Source organism: Helianthus annuus, chromosome 11, assembly GCF_002127325.2.
Source record: "Helianthus annuus cultivar XRQ/B chromosome 11, HanXRQr2.0-SUNRISE, whole genome shotgun sequence".
Taxonomy (NCBI): Eukaryota; Viridiplantae; Streptophyta; class Magnoliopsida; order Asterales; family Asteraceae; genus Helianthus; species Helianthus annuus.
The window spans coordinates 64,181,608-64,203,769 of NC_035443.2; the positions used below are offsets into that span (position 1 = coordinate 64,181,608).

Genomic DNA, 22,162 nt, shown 5'->3' on the forward strand with positions numbered 1-22,162 from the left:
TGAACTCGCCGACTTTATGTTGACATCCTACTTTATGCTTTGCAGGTAATCCTTGAAGGCAGGAGCTTGTGGCTTGAGGAGTGCAGTGGTCTCTTTAACCCGTGTTGGGTTTTAAATAAATTTAAACTTGGACTTATGAGTTAACCGTTGAAACTATGCTTCCGCTATTTCCTTTTATGATGTTTTGAAACTTTAGACTCAATCGTGGACTTTAAATGCCACTAATCGTATTTTGATAAATTGCTTGATGTTTATGACTGTTCAATATGATTGGTGGTTGGATCCTGGTCAGTCACGCCTCTTGCGCTGATACTCCGCTTGTGGATTTTGGGGGTTGTGACAATGAAGGCCAGAATCATCCGTAAATGGAATCAAGGTTTTAAGATAGAACTGATCCTGATAGATGAGAGGGTTAGTATTTCTATTTTTTGTGATTTTTATAACTCCTTTTTATGCCATAGTCTTTTATTTTGTTTCTAGGTTTTAGACATGTTGAACCCTAAAATGTACATTTGAAATTGATGTTCAGGGTGGAAAGATTCAGGCGTGTCTTAAGATCAATCTGATCCCTGTTTTTGACCACCAACTTCAAGAGTATGCTGTCGTTATTCTCAACAAATTTGGTGTGGGTGAAAATAATGACCCGTTCAAAGTTGTAACTTATGATTACAAAATCAACTTTTATCGTTGTACGACTGTTACCCGTGTTGATTCTTGGGAATGTCTTGAATACGGCATCAACTTCATTGCTTTTAAGGATATTCTTAACGGAGCTGCAAATGACCTTCTGATAGTTGGTGTGTATATTTTGTGTTTATGGCTGCCTAAATGTATGTTATTTTGTTTTTTGGATTTACTTTTTATTACATTATTGTAGATGTTGCTGGTACCCTGGTCGACTGTGGAGATTTGGACATTTATGGACACCCTCCTAAACAATCTAAAAGGATGAACTTTGATCTTCAGGACTTGGAGTAAGAATTTTCCTTTCATTTTTAAACTTTTAAGATTCTTGAAGTTGAATTATTAATAACTACTATGTATGAAATAATACATAGTAAGGCTGTTAGAATTTAGAATTGTAAAATGCTGTTGGTGTTCTGCAAATAACAGTTTTTGCTGGTATATGTGTCTTTTTATATGTAATAAATTAACTGAAGCAATTATTGATTTTATATGATAAATGATTTGAATAATTTACTACTCCAGGACTTATGTGATAACTGATACAATTATTGAAGTTGTACATTAATAAATGAGAGTTGCTTTTAGGTGTTGTTTAATTTTAGTGAAACTAAAAAAAAATCTCATGTAATAACGATTAATGTGTCCCATATTTAGTGAAACTAATAAATGATGTCCATGTTATTTGAGACTAAATTACCATTTTTTCATATACTGATGAAATAAATGAAGTTCATGTTATTTGAGATTAAAATACTCATGTATTGTTTTTGTTTAGGGGTACGGTTTTGTCATGTACTATGTGGAATGCTTATGCTGAACAGTTTAGCAACTTACTTTCTAATAACAACGTTGTTAATGAGCATCTCTTGGTTGTTATTCAGCATACAAAGGTTAAAGAAGGGAAAGGTAATTGTTATGTTATAATACATCATCAGTTATAACAGTTTTTGCTTCATGATATAATTTTGTTAATTAAATATTTGTATATTATAATACATAGGGAATTTGACAGTTCAAAGTGACAAGTTTGGAACTCGCCTGTTTTTGAACGACGACATCGATGAAACTAATCAGCTACAGAGGAGGTAAACTGTCGATCTAATATGAATTTATAGTTATATTTATATTTATATTTTTGTTTCAAATTAATTCCTTTGTTTGTCTTAATTTGCATACTAATTGTTTATACCGTTCTTTAATCTTATACTGAAACATGGACAAGCATCTGGTTCTACTTCTCAAACAATACTTTCATCTCAGACCGTTTACCCGTTGCACCAAGAGTTTGTAATAGCTACCCTAAAAAAACATGTTGACGAGATTATAGATACTGAGATGGTATTATTTTTTTATATACTTTTATATTTCCTTTCTATAATACGTAGTCTGTGTGACCAAACATCTGTTTAAGGTCAACATCTGCTTGACTTTTGGTCAACATCTGTTTGACTTTTGGTCAACATCTGTTTGAGTTTTGATCAACATCTCATTTAGTATTCAACAGAAATTTGAATAACTCAATCAGTGGTTTGAACATCTGTTTGACTTTTGGCCAACAGTTGGATGGAAACCCATGTTAGATTGAACAGTGTTTTGAAGAGGAAAAGAGTGCTAAAATATGAGAAGACAGTGGATCTGGTTAATGTTGGTGCACGACATCTGTTGATTTCGTCTTAGATCGAGTCTTACATTGTATTGTATAGATTAGGGCGTGATTTACGAGAAAATTAGAGAGTTTAGGGGTTTTAGGGGCTGGACCGCTTATACGGCAATGTTCTGGACCGCTTATACGGACATGCCGTTGGAGAGGTCCAGAACTTAAGGTCTGGTCCGCTTATTCGGACATGACGTTGGAGTGGACCAGAAATAGTATAAATAGGTTGTTGTCATTTTCATTTGTAACGGTTGTTCAGAATTAATACCGAGGTGCTGCCGGTATTTCCTCTTACTGTAATCGTTTGTAATATCAATATACAAGAGGATTAAAGTGTGAAACAAGCTGTGTATATATTCGTTTCTTTGTTTCCGCCGCTGAAACGAATTTGAGCTCTTCCGAACGACTCATTTAGGTCGAAGTCCGATCCTACAATTGGTATCAGAGCCAAGGAGGAGGAGATCTCGCATATACAGCTCGTTTCTCATCATTATTTTGCTTCTACACCTTTCTTTTTCAAAAAACGAAACTTTTTACGGTCAAAATCGCATCAAATTTACATATTGTATGCGTAATCATGTTTTAACAAAATTTTGAGATTTTCAGATCTAAAATCGGCTTAAAATTGATTAAAAATGAATTTTTGTTCAAAAACTGTTCGTGTTTGCTGACATCATCGTCTGGTCCGCTCAAAAATCACGTCTGAATCGCTCGAAACATAGTCTGGTTCGCTCGAAATACGTCTGGATCGCTCAAAAAGTCCTGGTCCGCTCCAAACTGTGTGTTTGGTTCGCTTTTTTGTTCAAAAAAATTCTGAATCGCTTTTGGTAACGTCTGGTTCGCTCAAAGTTACATGTAGTTCGCTTTTCTGACTCGCTTATGTGACCTTATCTGAACCGCTTATAAGTCATCATCACAACATACGTGGATCGCTCATAAGGACTTAATCAGCACTGCAATATTAATTGTTGTTGCATGTCATCCATGTGATATTGTGTATAGTTGCCACCCATTTTACACCGGCGATAAAGCTCATCTGCCGCCCAGTTTCATAACTGTCCTTTTAAAACTTTTGATAAAACAAAGTCAATTCACCACCCCACCGCCCCATTACCATTGCCCACCATATATAAAAGTCACCGCCCCACTTATTGTTTTTGTCCAATACCTACAATTTACACTGATCAAACATTTGTTAGTTGTTATCATCTTAGTGGCCCATTACACCGCCCAAAATCAAAATCATTAAAAAATTCAACCGTCAAATTGAATGGTGCACTTAATGATGAAGCTTTATATATATGAGTGTGTGTTCCGGTTACATGAGATAGTTTGAAAGGCCAAATTCACAGGAAAATTGTTCTGAGTTCATACAATTTGGATTTCACAGTTGTCAAAGTTTTCCGGTTTGCAGTAAAGTCATCAATTCGCTTGACAGTCCGTACGATTTGGAGTTCAAAAATTGTTCACGTTGTCCGAAAGTTCATCAGTTCGCTCATACCGAGTGTGTTTGTTGAAAATTGATCCGAGTCAAAGCAGTCTGCTCAGTGTTTCATTCAAATCCGCACAGAATTGATTATCAGTTCGAGTACCAGTTCGTTTCTATTAATTGATAATACCGTAAACTGATTGTGTTGCTTGTTTGTCTTTCAGGTATTTTCCCGAAGCATTACTGTATTGCTCGAAGTATTATCTGATTCTTGAAGAATGGATTCTGATTTTTATAACGCTTTTGCTACTCCGACCTCGATTACCCAAAGTGCTTTGATTGAAAATGAAACCGGAACGTCTCAGAAACCACCGAAACTCATGGATATTGATGATTATAATGTGTGGTCAGAACGTTTCGCGAATTGGGTTGAAGCTTATCATCTTGATGCGTGGGAACACACTGAAGTACAATATAAAAAACCCACAAAAGATGACATTGTGGATGGCATTCCGCTAACACTTAGGGAAATGAGTACTGCGGATAAAAAGAAATATCGTGATGAGAAATTAATGATCAGTCTGCTTCAGCAAGCAATAAAGGAAGATATCTTAATTTTGCTTCAACATGACGGAACTGCATTCTCTATGTGGACTGAGTTAGAAGCAAAGTTTACCGGAAGTGATGAAATGTTGAAAAACAAAATGTCTCTCATGAAAAAAGAGTTTGATTTGTTTAGAGGATTGAAAAATGAAAACACCAAGCAAATTATTGACAGATATTGTAACTTAGTGCGAAATATGACAAAACTTGGTGTTAAGAAAACTACTGATGAATTAATTGAAAAACTTGCAGATGCTCTTCCATACGAGACATGGGGAACTTATCTGATGATGCTGAAGTCAAACAAAGCAGAATACAATAAGATGAAACTCGGAGACTTCATAAAGCATCTGGAAGCTCAGGAGATGGAGCAGAGGAAGATTGCTCGGATGAAGAATTATGACGGTGAACAGGATATCAGTTTGTACTACAAGCATGGTACTACTGATTCTACAAAGTTTTCTCCGAAGATCGAAACTGCATACAATGTCAAAGATTCTCCTGAGAAGCAGGCATCTCAAGGATCAAATAGCAATACCAGATTTTCATCTTTCGATCCCAATATATCTGTAACAAAGAACGGTAGAAAACTTCAGTGTAACATTGTGTTAAGTCTTGAAAATGATCAAGATTACACTGAAGATATTGCAAAAAATCAAATGTCTTTGTTAGGGATGATATTAGAATCTTATAGCTGTTTTGTTGCAGGTAAGATCGGCAATCCTATGCTTACAAAGGAGGATTACGATCAAATCGATGCTGAAGAAATGGAATTAATGGACATCAAATGGTGTATGGCGAGTGTGATGAGGCGTGCAGAAAAGTTTAAACAAATTACAGGCCGTGATGATTTTCGTGATGCTAATGTTTCTGCTTTAGGTTTCGATAAATCGAAAGTCACATGTTTCCGTTGCAGGGAGAAGGGACACTTCAAAAGAGAATGCAAAAACCGTGAAGCTACCGGTGCCCAGAATCCTTTCGGAAACAATGACTATCACAAGAAGGCCATTTATCATCAAGTCACTCAGCCAGCACAGCAGCATGCACAAACAGCTCATGGGAGAGACGTGGTTGATAAAAGGGCTTGTGTTGTTAGTCAGGGAAAATATGATGATTTTACATGGGAAAAATATCTTCCGAAAGAAAGTAAAGTTTGTATAGCTGAACAAAATGATGAGAAAATGGCTGAAGGATTTATGTGGGATGATTTTTGTAAAGATCAAGATTTTATGGCCAAAAATACTTATCATGCTTTCTTTGGTAATGCTTATGATCTAAAATGTGCAGAAAGATGCAGAAAAGTCATGGAAGCTGCTGAAGAAAGACGAAGACAGATCAGAGAGGAGGCTGAAGAGGAAGAGAGATTGAAGGAAGAAGCAAAAGCTGAAGAATTGAGAAGAGTTCACTTTTTGAATTCAGGCAGGACTGTGAAAGAGGTTCCTGAGTTCGAGATTAAAGCAGATGCTGAGCCAGTTGTGGTTCCAGAAAAATGCGTGAATTGTGATTCGCTGATTAAGCAGAACAATGAGCTGTTGCATAATATTCATAAGCTGAAAGAATCGTATGATACTATGAACAGAGAAATTAACAAATATACTGATTCTGATGGTGAACAAGCTGAAGCTATGAATACTTTGAAGATAGCTTATCTGAGACAGCTTGATACAGCGAATTACAATATAAAGAAATGTGCAGATCTCGAGTTGGAATTGGCAACACAAAAGATAGAAACTGAGAAAATCAAGAAATTATTAGATAGTTACTCATGTTCTACTTTTGTGGTTGACAGGATTTACCCGGTGATGAAAGATTTGAAGACTTTCAAGGAAGTGCAGATATCGGAAGAAGTAAAAAGTGTGACAGATGTTGTAGAAGAATTGAAAGCTTCTGGTAAGAAACCGAGTTACAATAGATGTCCGCCCCCAGTCGAAAATGGTTATTCTCCTCGAAAACCAAATTCAGAAAGAGTCGATAAAGCAATCAATTTGAAATGGGAGTCTGGGTCGTCGGATAACTTACCAGAAAGTATTGATGTCACATATACGTCATCAGACACTGATCATGAGTCAAAGTTGATAAAAAGTATGGTAGATCAGGTGTTAGACACAGATGACAATGAAGAATCAAAACCGAAGTCAAAACCCGAGTCAAAGTCTGGGTCCAATGCATCAAAGCAAACAGTCAAAAAGGACAAACGGGTTTATGATAAAGAGTTTTTACTTTCGAAATCTAATTTGAATGATGAATCAGTCAAAGTGGCATATACTTTGAAAGGTTCTGACAAATTATATTCAGATGAAAGTTTTCCAATAAGAAGTGTCAGAATTGAAATGATTCAAAAGGTTTTCAAAATCACAGAAATTAATATTTCTGAAATAAAAGATTTTAATCTTAACGGAAAACCTAAACAGTACACTTCAAGAGATCAACAAAGAATTAACAAGAAAATGGGTTACAATTGTGGTTATAGTTTTCAACAGAAATCAAACCATAATCGTAATTTCAAAAAGAAAGGTCTCGGTTTTATTCCACCGAAAAACTATAAAAATGAAAAATTTTATAAACAAAAAAATGTGTTTGTTTCAGGGAAAACTTCGGAAGCTGAAAAAGAAAAATTATTCAGAAATCAGACAAATCAGGAATTCCTTGCCAAGAAGCAAGAAGAACCAAAGAAGACCGAAGTTCTAAAGAAGGTTGAAAAGAGATCCTGTTTTCAGTGTAAAGCTGTTGGTCATCTTGCGAAAGATTGTCCGATGACATTCAGACCAAAACAGGAAATCTCAAGAAAAATGAAAGACAAAGTTGTTGAAACGACTGAACTATCAACCCGGAAGTTTACAGGATTTGAGAATTCAACTTATGAAAAAGGAGAATCTTCAAAGAGTGCTTCCAAACGCATAGCCAAAGAATCAAATCAGAAATGGGTTGTGAAAGGTTCAGGTAACAGTTCTGGTGATGAATCTGATTCCATAAAATCAGAGGAGCCATGTGTTGAAGGAAAGGTTGTAAAGAAAACTCCGAAAGTGGACGATGTGAATTTTCCGCCACTACATGCTAAAAATTACAAATCTAAAATCGGAAAAGTTGATGTTCCAAATCAATTTTATTCAGACAAAAAGAAAATTGATGTTGAAAAAACTTTCAACGGCAATGTGAAACGCATCTTTGGAAGAATGGCCAGTGGTAAGGCCCAAAGCATTCAGGAGTTTTATGCTTCCAAAGGATGGGTTTACAAGTCGGTTGAAAAGAGGGATGAAAATGATGAGGTTACACCCAAGGATGGTCAGGCTTGGGTGGATATATTTTTCCAAGAATAAAATCCTGACTTGCCGGAGATCCCAAGATGGTATTGCGGATCATGAATCGGCATCTTTCTAAATCTGTTTGTGTAGTTGCAGGACTTGCCGGAACTCCCAGGTTTGTAAGCGAGGAGTAGGAATCGGCATCTTGAGAATTCAACCTAAAGATGGTAATTGGTTGAAAAACAGGTTTGAAGAGCTTGAATTGCTAAACTTACAAGTGGTTGTATGGTAGTAATTGGTGTAGATCTTACAAGTGGTTAAATCAGGGTCATTGAATTGGACTTGATTTAATTATCATTCAAGAATTTGGTAAACAAAGTGATGATTTGAACCCCATTTTACAAAAGATAAAAACAACTAAACTTATTTTCCGGAAAAACCATTCTGATTAAAACAAACTTAAGTGTTTTGAAATCATTATGGGAAAATAGTTTGTTGTGAGGGGGAGTTCTGATTGTTTAAGCCAAACGGATGGAGAATTGAAGTGTTTTGATATCAGTTGTCATGTTTTGTACAGCTTGTTTTCAATTTTCATTAGATGTATTTGAATTTTAGGGGGAGTAAGAATTTTTAGAAAATCCAAAAACATCAGAAAATTTGAAAAAGCCAAAAACATGATAAAATCAAAAATGAGTTTTTGTTGCAAATAAGAGGAAATGATAGTACATCAGTGAACTATCACAGCACGCTAAAGAATTGTAAAGTCATAATGTGATAAACAATCTTACTGCGGATGTGTCAGTAGATTTTCGCACATTTAGTAAATTGAAACGAGATATAAACCTAAATCAAACTTGCTTAATTCGTGGGTAACTATTCTTGAATATATGGGTAACCCCCGAAATCTTGTTTGAAAGGTCCCGTATTCTGAGATACTAGGTCTTTATGCTCAGTGATATCTGGGGTATTATCCCGGGACTTCTGCTGTATGGAAGTACTGACCTAGTCCCCGGATAATACTTTCTGCTAAAGCTTTGAAACATAAGCTTCGCCCTCAGCATGCTGATGAAACAATAAAATTGATAGTCGCTGCTGTTGAAATGCAAAAAGATCCTCTAAAGGGGACCCACCAAAAGTCGAGCCGTCATCTCTCTGCTGAACGGAAGTTCTGACCTGAGCTCTCACGGTTTCGCATTTAACCCCTTTACAGATATCATCTGTGGTATACTCACCTGTAAGACTGAATATTTGGGATCTGGATACGGGAGTATATTCAAGTGGAGTGATACACAATTGAGTTTAAGTCTTTAAAACATTAATATCGTATCTCGAATCGATTGAAATTTGTGTTGAAAATTTAAGTGGACAAACATACTGACAATCTAGGTAAATTGTTTAGAACTGAGAATGTTTAAAGCTTAACGGTGTTGGTGATTTGTCTCAAAACTGATATAATCCTCTTGCACGTGCTCACAAAAAATATTGTTTGTAAATAGTTTATTTCTGCATTTTAGTTTCTTTATTTCAAAATACAAAAAGATTTTTAGTGTGTTTTAGCATAAATTTTGAAAATTCAAAAAGATTTTCGACAACTGATGTTGAATAGCTGATTTTCAAAATTCCGAGTGCTAAACATGATGAGCAATACTTGGGGGAGTGCGTGTGTGAAATTAATTGTTTCATAATCTAACCTTTTCAAGTGGTTCATCACAATCTGAGTCTGTTTTGAATGAGAATCTGTTTTGGTGCTAGTTCATATGTTTGATAAATATCTGTGAAAGAAATTTACTCTGAGGTAGAGTGTTTGCAGGAAAGCCAGACGTCGATCCTGAAGATGTTGCTGAAGATCAAAGAAATGCCAGCAAATCGAGAGGGGGAGTCTGAAGACAGAAAGAAAGCCCAGAGACTGATCAAGACTGAAGATGTGAAGACACAGCATTGTTGTGACTCGACAGTCGACTCCATCAACATCTGAGGGGGAGTCTGTTGGTGCACGACATCTGTTGATTTCGTCTTAGATCGAGTCTTACATTGTATTGTATAGATTAGGGCGTGATTTACGAGAAAATTAGAGAGTTTAGGGGTTTTAGGGGCTGGACCGCTTATACGGCAATGTTCTGGACCGCTTATACGGACATGCCGTTGGAGAGGTCCAGAACTTAAGGTCTGGTCCGCTTATTCGGACATGACGTTGGAGTGGACCAGAAATAGTATAAATAGGTTGTTGTCATTTTCATTTGTAACGGTTGTTCAGAATTAATACCGAGGTGCTGCCGGTATTTCCTCTTACTGTAATCGTTTGTAATATCAATATACAAGAGGATTAAAGTGTGAAACAAGCTGTGTATATATTCGTTTCTTTGTTTCCGCCGCTGAAACGAATTTGAGCTCTTCTGAACGACTCATTTAGGTCGAAGTCCGATCCTACAGTTAAACATCTGTTTAGACTTAAACAGATGTTGGGGCTTAAACAGATGTTTGGCCTTCTATATCAGTTGCTTGGACTTAAACAGATGTTTGACCTTAAACAAATGTTTGGCCATGAATAGATGTTTGGCCATAAACAGATGTTTGGCCTTAAACAAATGTTTGACCTTAAACAAATGTTTGGCCATAAACAGATGTTTGGCCTTAATCCAAACATCTGTTTAAGGTCAACATCTGTTTGACTTTTGGTCAACATCTGTTTGAGTTTTGGTCAACATCTCATTTAGTATTCAACAGAAATGTGAATAACTCAATCAGTGGTTTGAACATCTGTTTGACTTTTAGTCAACAGTTGGATGGAAACCCATGTTAGATTGAACAGTGTTTTGAAGAGGAAAACAATGTTAAAATATGAGAAGACAGTGGATCTGGTTAAACATCTATTTAGACTTAAACAGATGTTGGGGCTTAAACATATGTTTGGCCTTCTATATCAGTTGTTTGGACTTAAACAGATGTTTGACCATAAACAGATGTTTGGCCATAAACAGAAGTTTGACCTTAAACAGATGTTTGGCCATAAACAGATGTTTGGCCATAAACAAATGTTTGGCCTTAAACAAATGTTTGGCCATACACAGATGTTTGGCCATAAACAGATGTTTGGCCTTAAACCAAACATCTGTTTAAGGTCAACATCTGTTTAACTATTGGTCAACATCTGTTTGACTTTTGGTCAACATCTATTTGAGTTTTGGTCAACATCTCATTTAGTATTCAACATAAATTTGAATAACTCAATCAGTGGTTTGAACATCTGTTTGACTTGTGGCCAACAGTTGGATAGAAACCCATGTTAGATTGAACAGTGTTTTGAAGAGGAAAATAGTGCTAAAATATGAGAAGACAGTGGATCTGGTTAAACATCTGTTTTTAGACTTAAACAGATGTTGGGGCTTAAACAGATGTTTGGCCTTCTATATCAGTTGTTTGGACTTAAACAGATGTTTGACCTTAAACAGATGTTTGGCCATAAACAGATGTTTGGCCATAAACAGATGTTTGACCTTAAGTAGATGTTTGCCCATAAACATATGTTTGGCCTTAAACCAAACATCTGTTTAAGGTCAACATCTGTTTGACTATTGGTCAACATCTGTTTGACTTTTGGTTAACATATCATTTAGTATTCAACAGAAATTTGAATAACTCAACCAGTGGTTTAAACATCTGTTTGACTTTTGGTCAACAGTTGGATGGAAACCCATGTTAAATTGAACAGTGTTTTGAAGAGGGAAACAATGCTAAAATATGAGAAGACAGTGGATCTGGTTAAACATCTGTTTAACTTTTGGTCAACATCTGTTTCCAAAAAAAAGACCAATTTCACGAATACTTTACCCAAATAATCAAAATGAGGAGCTTAATAATCATCCAAGTATACTTCATTTTTATATATTAGTATAAAGATTTGGTTATTATTATCTTTTCTGCGTACTGGACAATGACTTTGAATGTCAATATATATCAAATCCCGGACAATCTAATTGAACTGATAATTACTTACTAATTAATATAATAAAACGTTACTAAAACCACCCGTGTTTTACATGGGTCCGACTCCTAGTATAGCTAATATATCCTATACTTAAATACAACTCTTTGGATTAAAATGGGTAATTTCCCCGAGATATGAAGACGGTACTAAGACATGATATATTAAGACGATACGGTATATTATGTTATAAAAGTGAAAATATGAAATTTAATACGTGATATGTTAAGACACGAGATATTAAGACAATCTGATATATATGGGATCACACAGTGGAAGTTTGAAATTTAATCCTCTGTCATTCTAACCTAAAGACCGATCACCTCCTTCTCTTTAACATAGCGGTTCTTTAACCTCCTAATAACCGACACCTTCATCTTATTTTATTTTTCATTTTTTGAAGCTTATTTAAATTTTATTATTATAGTGATATTAACCACTCCACCACATCACACGGGTTACCTCTAGTCTAATAAAAGTAAGGACTTCTTAATTCAATGAATATCTAGCTCAAATGTCAATCCAATACTAATGATTCTCGGCCCAGGTACATAGTTTAGCAGCTCCAAGTCCAACTAGCAATTAAATTCTCTTTTTTTCGGCTCAAACACAAAATTCTCACCGGCCCAATTACACAAAAACATAAAAACATTATATTTCTTTATTTTTGTCTGCCATTTTCCATTATAATGTAACATTTCCTCTCAGCTACAAATACATAAGAATAACTAGATTATCGATAAAAAATCTAATATGCCTCTCAGCTGCAAATACATAAGGATAACTAGATTATCGGAGTAGGATCAAATACAAACCACATTTCGTATACAAATTGTAAGAACTATTTAAAAAGTGTCCTATGACATCCAACCAATTATAGTGAAATGGTAAAATAATAACCTAAATAATATCAATAATATTGAATTCCCCATGATTATGTTATAATTAATTATTTATTTGGATGTTTCTTTTGTTTTCAATGTGCTGATATAATTCTTCATAAAAAAGTGCCAATATCGTTCACGTATGTGCTAAAATCAATTATCTTGATTAATTTTCATATGCTAATATAATTTAAAAGTGCTACTTTTATGTTTGTATTGTTTTAGTATGTGCTAATTTAACTTTTTTTAAGTGCTAGGATGTGTTCTCACGTTTTGTAGGATAAATATGATTTGTACTGTATCCAACCCCATAGAAATTGTTTTATAATGAATGAAACATAATAATATATAAATTATTTATATGATATTACCCTTACACACATAGATAAGTTACTTTTAAAGCTCTTTGTACACTTTAATAATATGTGAAATTAATTAGTAAATTTTAATGATGATATAAAAATTAAATATGTTTCCCAACAACTACGGTGGTTGTCTGAGTAATATTCTGTGCAATAATGCATAATGCAATTTAACAATGACTGGTAATCATCTATGTTTTGTGATCTTTCTTTCACTTTCTCAAGGAGATTAGTGGTCTTTCTTTCACTTTCTCAAGGAGATTAATCCCTTTACACACATACTACCCCCTAAACAATTTACATGAAAGATTCTACTTAAGTTGGCCTAGTAATTTTAATTCGTTCACTTTGAATTATAAACATGACCAATTTACTAAAAATGATATGGTTGACCCGTATACTAAAACAACACTTTTGAGCCGTTTACTACAGATTTTGAGTTCTTCCAAGTGCCAATATAAGCATGCATTCATTACATGTTCTAATGTTTCCTTGCTTCCATGCAGTAGAGCAGCCCTTTTCATATAACAAACAAAAAAGATTAATGGTATACAAAACAGTTGCTTTATTCACAGCCTACATGTTTGTAAAAAAGTAACATGTTTAGACGTATAGTAAGTGTTTAAATTCAATCCAACCCGGTTAGATCCACACAAAAACATGGCATGTTACCCAAATCTCTTGACGCATCCATTCTGCCTTTTATTAAGAATCAATGAAAAAGTAAATGTTGATGCAGGATGATGAAAAGGACCAAATTAAAAGTAAACTAGTATTAAACACCCCCCGCGTTGCGGCGGGGGCGTGCACTAATGCAACACTGATGTCAGCGACCACCGACACTGAAGTTGCGGTGTTAATGCGAAGAAATTAAACCGAAACGTAAAACATAGAATAAAATAACTAAGTTGATCTAGGACTCGCGCGTTACGATGAACCCGCGTCAATTTTTTCTCGTTTGACAGGTTCATCGTAATCTATATATAATATATATCATTACCACTATACAAACCATAATGCATACATTACAACAACCATTGCATCAATATGTTGCAAATTATATTTATACAAGATTTTGGCTAAATTAATTAGATTATTATAAACAGTAATAATTTACAAATAAAACAACACAACTTTGAATGAATCAAACCAATTGAATATGTTAAGATAATGAAACCTTTATTTGATTAGGGTACAACCACTTAAGCACAATTTACAATCATACATGCATATAAAAAGATTGAATTTGGTAAGGTAATGGAACTATTATTATTTGATTAAGGTACAAGCACTTAAGCACACATTACAACCTATATTTGATTGAGGTACAACCAGTAAAGCACAAGTTACACACAAATATGCACACAAATGTTTCTATTTTTAATAGTATATAAATGGTTCATGGAGTCTTGAAACGAAGACGACTCAGTTGACGAACATAACTGATGGGGCATTCGAAATGTTGACTTGTCAAGGGAACTTCCCAGCCCTTAATTCAAATCGAAAGTGAGTTGTTCCAACTTCCAAGGGCTTCAGTCAATACAACAATCACTTTTTTGTAGGTCTAACCAGTCTCTTCAAAGAATGCAGCTCGAGTCATATATTCTGTGTTTCGTAACGTGTATCTTACCCTTTGGAACTGGCTTGATTGCTGACTCAAGGCTCTGAATTACACATTTCCTCTAGGCTTCTGAGCTAATCTCCGTTGATCTCCCAGATGTAAAATTCCTTCAAACGACACAAGTATAACAATATCAATTTCGGACACGACAAAGACAAACACATAATCGGTAGTTTGGGTTCGGTCTAAACGGGTCAAGTCAGTTTTGGGTCAAACCAAGAACACGTTTAGCAAAATCCATCGTGTTCATGTCAATTCGACGTGTTCATGGGTTCACCCGGCCAGTTAACCATTTATGTATTATTATTAATTTTAAATAGTAACTTAACCTAAATGTTAAATGCCAAAAAAAAAAAAAAATCTAATTGAAAACTAAAAATACCCATTAAACACGGTTACTGACAAGGACTTGTAATGGTTATTACCTAAAATAACTCGATATCATTTTTTTTTAAATAAAGATGCATATCATATGATATTTAGAGAGTTCAAATGAGAAAAAATTTTTTGTAAAAAGAAAAAAGAAGAAATTTCAACCAATAAAAGTGTTTTATTTTACTTCATTTAATATAAATATTTTATGTTAGTATAAGTGTACATTGTTAAATCTATATAGGCCATTAATTTGTAGTCATCTTCTTTAATAGCTAACTAAATTAAATTTTTTTGTAACTTATCTTTTTAAAAATACATATTTTTCAAAAAATAAAATAAAATAATTGAAAGTGTAGGATAAATTACGAGTTGTGTAGGATAAATTTCAACGTGTAAGATGAATTTCGAAATATGTAGAATAACTTTTGATGTGTGTTGGAAAAAAAAGTTAGCTGAACGATAATAGTCTTTATGACTAATTAATTAGTAAAAAATGATAATAAATAAGATAAGTGAAAAAACTATTTAAGCTTTTACAAAATTACCCTTTGTTCTTTTTCTTCTCAATTAAATTTTCTTCTCAAATGAACCTTCCCCTGTCATATATAAAGTTTTAAAAATTAAAATCATACCTTTGAAGCAATACTTAAGAACTATAGCCATTACATGAATATTTCAAAATCAATCAATCAAAATTAATCAAAGCGTATACAAGTTATAGCCATTACATGAATATTTCATAAGAACTCAAGCAAAATGAATTACTAAAAACGCAAAAGAAGCTGTTTATGAATTAATTTGAGAAATTCGACCTGTTTAACACGATTAATACTACTTGGCCCGACCTATAAAATCTGGTATTCAAATTAGGGTTTTTCATAGATGATCAAGACCTCGTACAAGAGGATATAAATACAGAGAAGGAAAATACATAATAAAGGAAACAGAATATGACAGCTAATAATAATAATATTATAATAATTTCCTTTACTCCCCCTCAAGCTGGAGTGTGGAGATCTCGAACACCGAGCTTGCCTAGAAGATCACGTAGAGGCTGAGTTCCCAAAGGCTTTGTAAAAAGGTCGGCGACCTGTTGTTTGCTGTTCACATGAAGAGGCAAGATCTCATGGGACTCAACGCGTTCTCGGACAAAAAAACAGTCCATTTCCACGTGTTTAGTTCGTTCGTGGAAAACTGGATTGTTTGCAATATGTTTGGCAGCTAGATTATCACAGTGGAGGGGCGTAGCATCCTGTAAGTCAACCGTAAGATACTTGAGCAGTGAACGGATCCAAAGAACTTCACTAACCGTAGTAGCCATAGCACGGTATTCTGCTTCCGCCGAGGAACGAGAAACCACTGACTGTTTCTTTGTTTTCCAAGATACCGGAGCACCTCCCAAAAGCAGCAAATAACCCGTACGCGAGCGTCTAGTGAAAGGACAACCCAACCAATCGCATCACAATAAGCAACAAGCGTGAGACCACTATCCTTCGGTATAAATATACCTTGACCAAGGGTAGACTTTATGCAACGAAGCACGCGGAGAGCTGCATTCATGTGTTCATCTCTGGGATCGGAGACAAATTGGCTTAGCACATTTACCGCATAGGCAATGTCGGGACGTGTGGCTTGAAGGTATAACAGTCTCCCGATAAGACGCCTATAAAGAGGGGCGTCAGCCTTGTGACTCTCAAGACATTTATCAAGCTTTAAATTTTTCTCCATTGGAAAACCACTTGATCGACATCCAAGCTGCCCACAATCGGTTAGGATATCCATGGCATATTTGTGTTGGCTGAGAACAATCCCATCTTCGGTGCGAGCAACCTCGATACCCAAAAAATACTATAACGGACCAAGGTCCTTAATGCTGAAACTCGTATCCAAATGAGCCTTGGTTCTTTGAATCATGTCTTCATCACTCCCAGTAATAACGACGTCATCAACATAAATTAAAATGGCCACAAATTTACCTTCATTTTGATAGGTAAAGAGAGAATGGTCAGCATGGGATTGGTTGTAACCAATGTCTAGAAGCGAGACCGTGAACCTTAGATACCAAGTACGCGAGGCTTGCTTTAAGCCGTATAGTGACTTTCTTAGACGACAAACTCTAGAATCTTCTTGATTGGAAAAACCTTGCGGTATCTTCATATATACTTCTTCCTTTAAATCGCCATGGAGAAAAGCGTTATTTACGTCCAATTGGTGTAGTAACCATCCTTTCTTGACAGCAACCGCGATGAGAGTTCGAATGGTAACCAGTTTTGCAACTGGGGCAAAAGTGTCATGGTAATCGATTCCCTCTATTTGCGTAAACCCTCTCGCCACTAGACGAGCCTTATACCTCTCAATCTCGCCATTGGGTTTGTATTTTATTTTGTAAACCCACTTCGAATCAATGGCGTGTTTCCCTTCTGGCAATGGTTCTAACGTCCATGTTTCGTTCTCTTCAAGAGCTTTAATTTCTCGTTTGGCATCATGCCAATCTTTATCCTGCATAGCTTCTTTCAAGGATTTTGGCTCATTCGCGGAAGTAATGGCCGCTAGAAAAACTTTGTGAGATTCCGAAAATTTGTTATAAGAAACATAATTTGAAAGAGGATGTACCGTAGAAGAAGTTCGATCGTGCACGGGTTTGGCGTGGTCTATGGATGGTGGCAGTGTCACGTTGTAATCTTGTAATCGGGATGGAGGCACCCTGGTTCTTGTGACCCGTGGGGCTGGAGGATCAACATGAAATTCTTCAGTGGCGGTGTTACCCTCGGTTTGTGTCTCTTCAGTTGGTTCAACGGTCTCAATGGGTTCAGTTTCTTGATTGAAATCGGACATGGCATCTTGTTCACCATTGTCGTCTTCCATATGTTTGGCATAATCATCTTCATGCCACATGGGGACCTCAAAAAATCAGAGGTTGGATTCTTGGATTTGAGGTGAGCAAATGGAAAATTATTCTCAACAAACTTGACATCACGTGAGACAATCATTTTTCCGTGCTCGAGATCAAAAATTTTGAAACCTTTCGTTCCTTGTGGGTAACCCATAAACACTCCCGGTCTCCCCCTGAATTCAAATTTGTCGCCTCCCGTCTGTATGCTGCTGTAATAGGCTAAACATCCAAAAATCCTCATGTATTCATATTCGGGTCTTTGTCCGAAAATGATCTCATAAGGTGTTTGGTTGTTAATAACCTTGGACGGAAGGCGATTAATGATATAAACAGCCATCTCTACGTATTCCCCCCAAAACCGCTTCGGAATGCTTCCGTTGAACATGAGAGCCCGAGCGGTTTCGAGGAGATGTCGATGTTTTCGTTCAACCACTCCATTTTGTTGGGGTGTGTGAGGACAAGTAGTCTCTGACAAAATACTCTCACGCGCATAAAATTCTTTCATGCGGTTGGAAGTGAACTCACCTCCATTGTCACTTCTTATTCGTTTGACGGTTTTTGAAAACTGGGTTTTAACCATTTGGTGAAAGTTTATCAAACAATCACAAGCTTCGCTTTTGTGCCTGATAAAAAAACCCAAAGAGCCCTACTAAAATCATCCACAATAGTTAAGAAAAAGCTGGCATGGGATGTGGATGGCTTACGATATTTACCCCAAATATCACAATGAATCAACTCAAAACATTCGGTGGTTTTAATAAAACTCTTAGGAAATGGAGACCGTGTATGTTTCGCTTTAGCACACGAGTCACAAACATTATTCTTAAAATTGAAAGAAAATTCGCTTAAAAAAGGAATATGCGATAACTTGGAGTCGGATGCATGACCTAGCCTTGAATGCCAAACTTCTACATCACCTTTCGTTGCCATAGCCTTCCTTTCTTGAGCCACCATCCCCATCCGATACAGACCTTGAACGCATTTACCCGTGCCAATCAACTTCTTCGAGTGTAAGTCCTGCATCATGCAAAAATCCGGAAAAAAACTTACAACACATTGTAATTCCTTTGTTAGTCTACTAACAGAAAGTAAATTGCAATTGAAGTTGGGAATGTATAAAACATCTTTGATTTTAATTCCACCAGTTAAAGTGCAGTCCCCTTTAGCTTCTACCGGTATACTGTCACTATTCGGTATCATAACGGGCGCCTCTCGTATGGCTCGAGTGCCATTTTCGAGAGACTCCTGTTTATGTACAACATGTTCGGTCGAACCCGAATCCCAAATCCAATCATCGGGTTCATCACGCTTACCAGCCATGTTTGCTTTACAAATAGGTTCACCTTCTGTGTGCTGCCCGCTGCCACCAAGATGTTTCATGAGAGTTTGGTATTGCGCCTCTGTCAGGCCCGCTAGACTGGGTTCGGTCTCAACGTGTGCAGCCTTCGGCTTTACTTTGTCAGTCTTAACTTTACCGGGCCACCATTCGGGATAGCCGATCAATTTGAAACAGCCTTCCCGTTTATGTCCATCTCTCCCGCAATGAGAACAATGGTCGACTTCATCAGAAATCTGCTTAGACTCCTTTGAAGCCGCTTGTTTGCTTCGTTGAAAACTGGAAGAACCTTCCCATCGTCCTTGAGTTCTAAACGCAGCCGGCTCCACCTGTGTCTTTCTCATCATGGTGATCTGTTTCTGTTGTTCTTCTTCAGAAGCTAGACTGTAGGCTTCTCCAAGTGTAGGGGTGGGCTTGATGGAAAGAACATGGGTTCTTATTGTTGAAAAATCCCTATCGAGACCCATCAAGAACTCGTACAACCGTTCTTTGTCCTTGAATTCAGTGAGTCTCTTCCCAACGCTGCAAGTGCAATTTCCACAGGTGCATCGCGGGATGGGAAAAACAGATTGTATCTCATCCCATATCCTATGCAGTTTAGTATAATACGCCGAAACGGATGAACCATCTTGGTGGGTTATTGAGAGAGATTGTTTTAACTCGTAGGCTCGAGGCGCACTCTCCTTCCCAAACCTTTCCTTCAAGTCATTCCATATTTCAGAGGAGGCGTTAGCATACTTCACGCTCCCCCTGATGTCTTTATCCATCGCTATAGTGAGCCATCCAATGATCATGGCGTCACAACGCATCCACTGCATGTAATTGTCTGCCGCCTCTTCCGGTTTAGGGATCTTACCGTTCACGAATCCCATCTTGTTCTTTGCAAACAGAAAGTTTGCCATCTCCTTTGCCCAGTCGCTATAGTTTCCGTCGGTTAAGACTTCATTGACGTGCACCTGTTTGGGTAAATCGGAGGGGGATAAGTAATAGGGTGAGTTAACGTCAATGGCTTCATTCTTACCACTGCCGCTGGTTTTTTCTCCGGCCATCTTAGATTACGAGCGGTGGTTCTTGAGAACCTGCTCTGATACCATATAAAATCTGGTATTCAAATTAGGGTTTTTTCATAGATGATCAAGACCTCATACAAGAGGATATAAATACAGAGAAGGAAAATATATAATAAAGGAAACAGAATATGACAGCTAATAGTAATAATATTATAATAATTTCCTTTACGACCTGTCCCAACCCATTTAAGTTTAACATGATTAACAAATAAAAATGAGATAAAGGTCACCAAGTATTACAATCCATAATAAGAGTGATGAGTTTCACCTGCTTATTAAAGTAGCTCATCATTAAAATTATAATTTAAACCCGTCCACTAAAAAAATTTATTTGACCTGTTTACTAAAAATGATGAGTTTGACCTGCTTAGTAAAGTAGTTTATTCTGACTCGTTTATTAGAAACGGTAAACTTGACCCGTTTACTAGAAATAAAGCTAAAAGTGACTTCGTTGAACCGTTCAATTAAAGTAGCTCATTTTTTGCTCTTTACTAAAAATGGTAACCTTGACCCACTTAATAATTGTAAAAGCATCTTAGGATGATAGATGCTGGATGCGGCTTGTCGAAGATTTGCTGAAGATTTGTAGATCCCACATATATGAAGGGGGAGTCTGTAAATGCACTTCTGGATGATAGATGCTGGATCCGGCAACTTGATGATACTTCAGGGACTTGTTTGTTATTGTTGAAAGTTAGTATATAACTACAAATTCGGACAAAGTATGTGTGTATGATGTCCAAATTTGTTGCTTTACAATTGTCAGTACTTATAAGTTCATGGAGTCCGAATTTGTGGATATATATTTTTCAGAACTTATAAGTTTAAAGTTGTCCGAATTTAGGTTAGTTTTGTCAGAACTTATAAGTTCTTTGGGATGTCCGAACTTATAAGTTCATAGGGGTTATGTCCGCATTTGTGGGTTTTGTATGTCAGTACTTATTTGTTAACTACTTACAAGGTTATTTAGAATATGTATGTCCGTATATAGGGTCTAGGGTTTCATTTGAAAGGACTTGAGTGTCCGAACTTGTTCTTATATATATACTTTGTGTGTGTACGCAATCAGTAATCAATGAGAAAAGCTTTTTGGAGAAAACTTCTTGTGCAAACAAACCCTAACTTTTGTGTGTAATCTTCACTGTGTGTGATTGTTGATTATGAATACTCAGTGTGTTCACTGTTCTTTCATCTTCTACACTTTCTGTACGAGCTCTAGGTTGCGGTACAAGACACGGTCTCGCGGTGGTTTCTACACATCACGTGTGTGTCGATCGATCCGGGTTTCGTGTGTTTGAGGTGTGTTCGTTGAAGGAAGACGACCTTAACAGTGGTGTCAGAGCATGGTTACCGATTCGGAATGGTCTAACCGCCTTCCAAATCACCATTGCTCTTGATTTGATGTTTGTTTCCGCCAAACATCATGGAGACGTGAAGATTCTTTAGAAAACTTGAAGATTTTGAAGATGTTCGATTGAGATGTTTTCTTCTTTTCCAAGTTGTTTCAGATCTGTGTTTTGATCTAAAAAGGGTATTGTGCGTACTTAATTAAGTGTTGGAAGCTTTATTGTTCGTATTTGTTATTATGATGACTTGTGTGTAGTCACACTTGTCCGTACTTAAATCTTTCCTTCTGCTGAATTTAGGAGTGAAAGAACTTATATTCTTATCACCATTTGTATTCTAAGTTTGGACAATGAAAGGTTTGTGCGCACTTGTAGATTTAACCTAGTCCGCACTTGTGTGATTCTTTTGTCCGGATTTGGTAATCAACAATTCTTGTCCGTACTTGAAGTAGCTTGTCCGCACTTGAAGTATATTCAGTCCACACTTACCAAGGTTTGTCCCGCACTTATACTCTACTATTTCGTCCGCACTTATATAAACCAAACCTTTATTCACACTTATACAACAACAGTCCGCACTTAAATTTGTGATTCTTTTATCCGCATTTGGTATGTTGTGTGCGCTTATAGTTGTTTAAGATCTTGTTTCCGCACGTATCATATTATCAAATCAAGTCC

At 36.3% G+C, this 22,162-nt stretch overlaps 2 protein-coding genes across 2 annotated transcripts; one reads left to right on the forward strand and one right to left on the reverse strand.

The window, feature by feature from the left end:
* Nucleotides 1-342: 342 nt before the first annotated feature.
* On the forward strand, nucleotides 343-4,109 carry LOC110888235. The gene is made up of 6 exons (XM_022135769.1): nucleotides 343-411; nucleotides 530-830; nucleotides 878-974; nucleotides 1,463-1,593; nucleotides 1,688-1,772; nucleotides 3,995-4,109. The coding sequence occupies exons 1-6, from the start codon at nucleotides 343-345 to the stop codon at nucleotides 4,107-4,109; spliced, it is 798 nt and encodes a 265-aa protein (XP_021991461.1).
* Nucleotides 4,110-16,060: 11,951 nt separating this feature from the next.
* Nucleotides 16,061-16,621, reverse strand: LOC110888234 (uncharacterized mitochondrial protein AtMg00240-like). The gene has a single exon (XM_022135768.1). The coding sequence runs from the start codon at nucleotides 16,619-16,621 to the stop codon at nucleotides 16,061-16,063; it is 561 nt and encodes a 186-aa protein (XP_021991460.1).
* Between the last annotated feature and the right edge of the window lie 5,541 nt (nucleotides 16,622-22,162).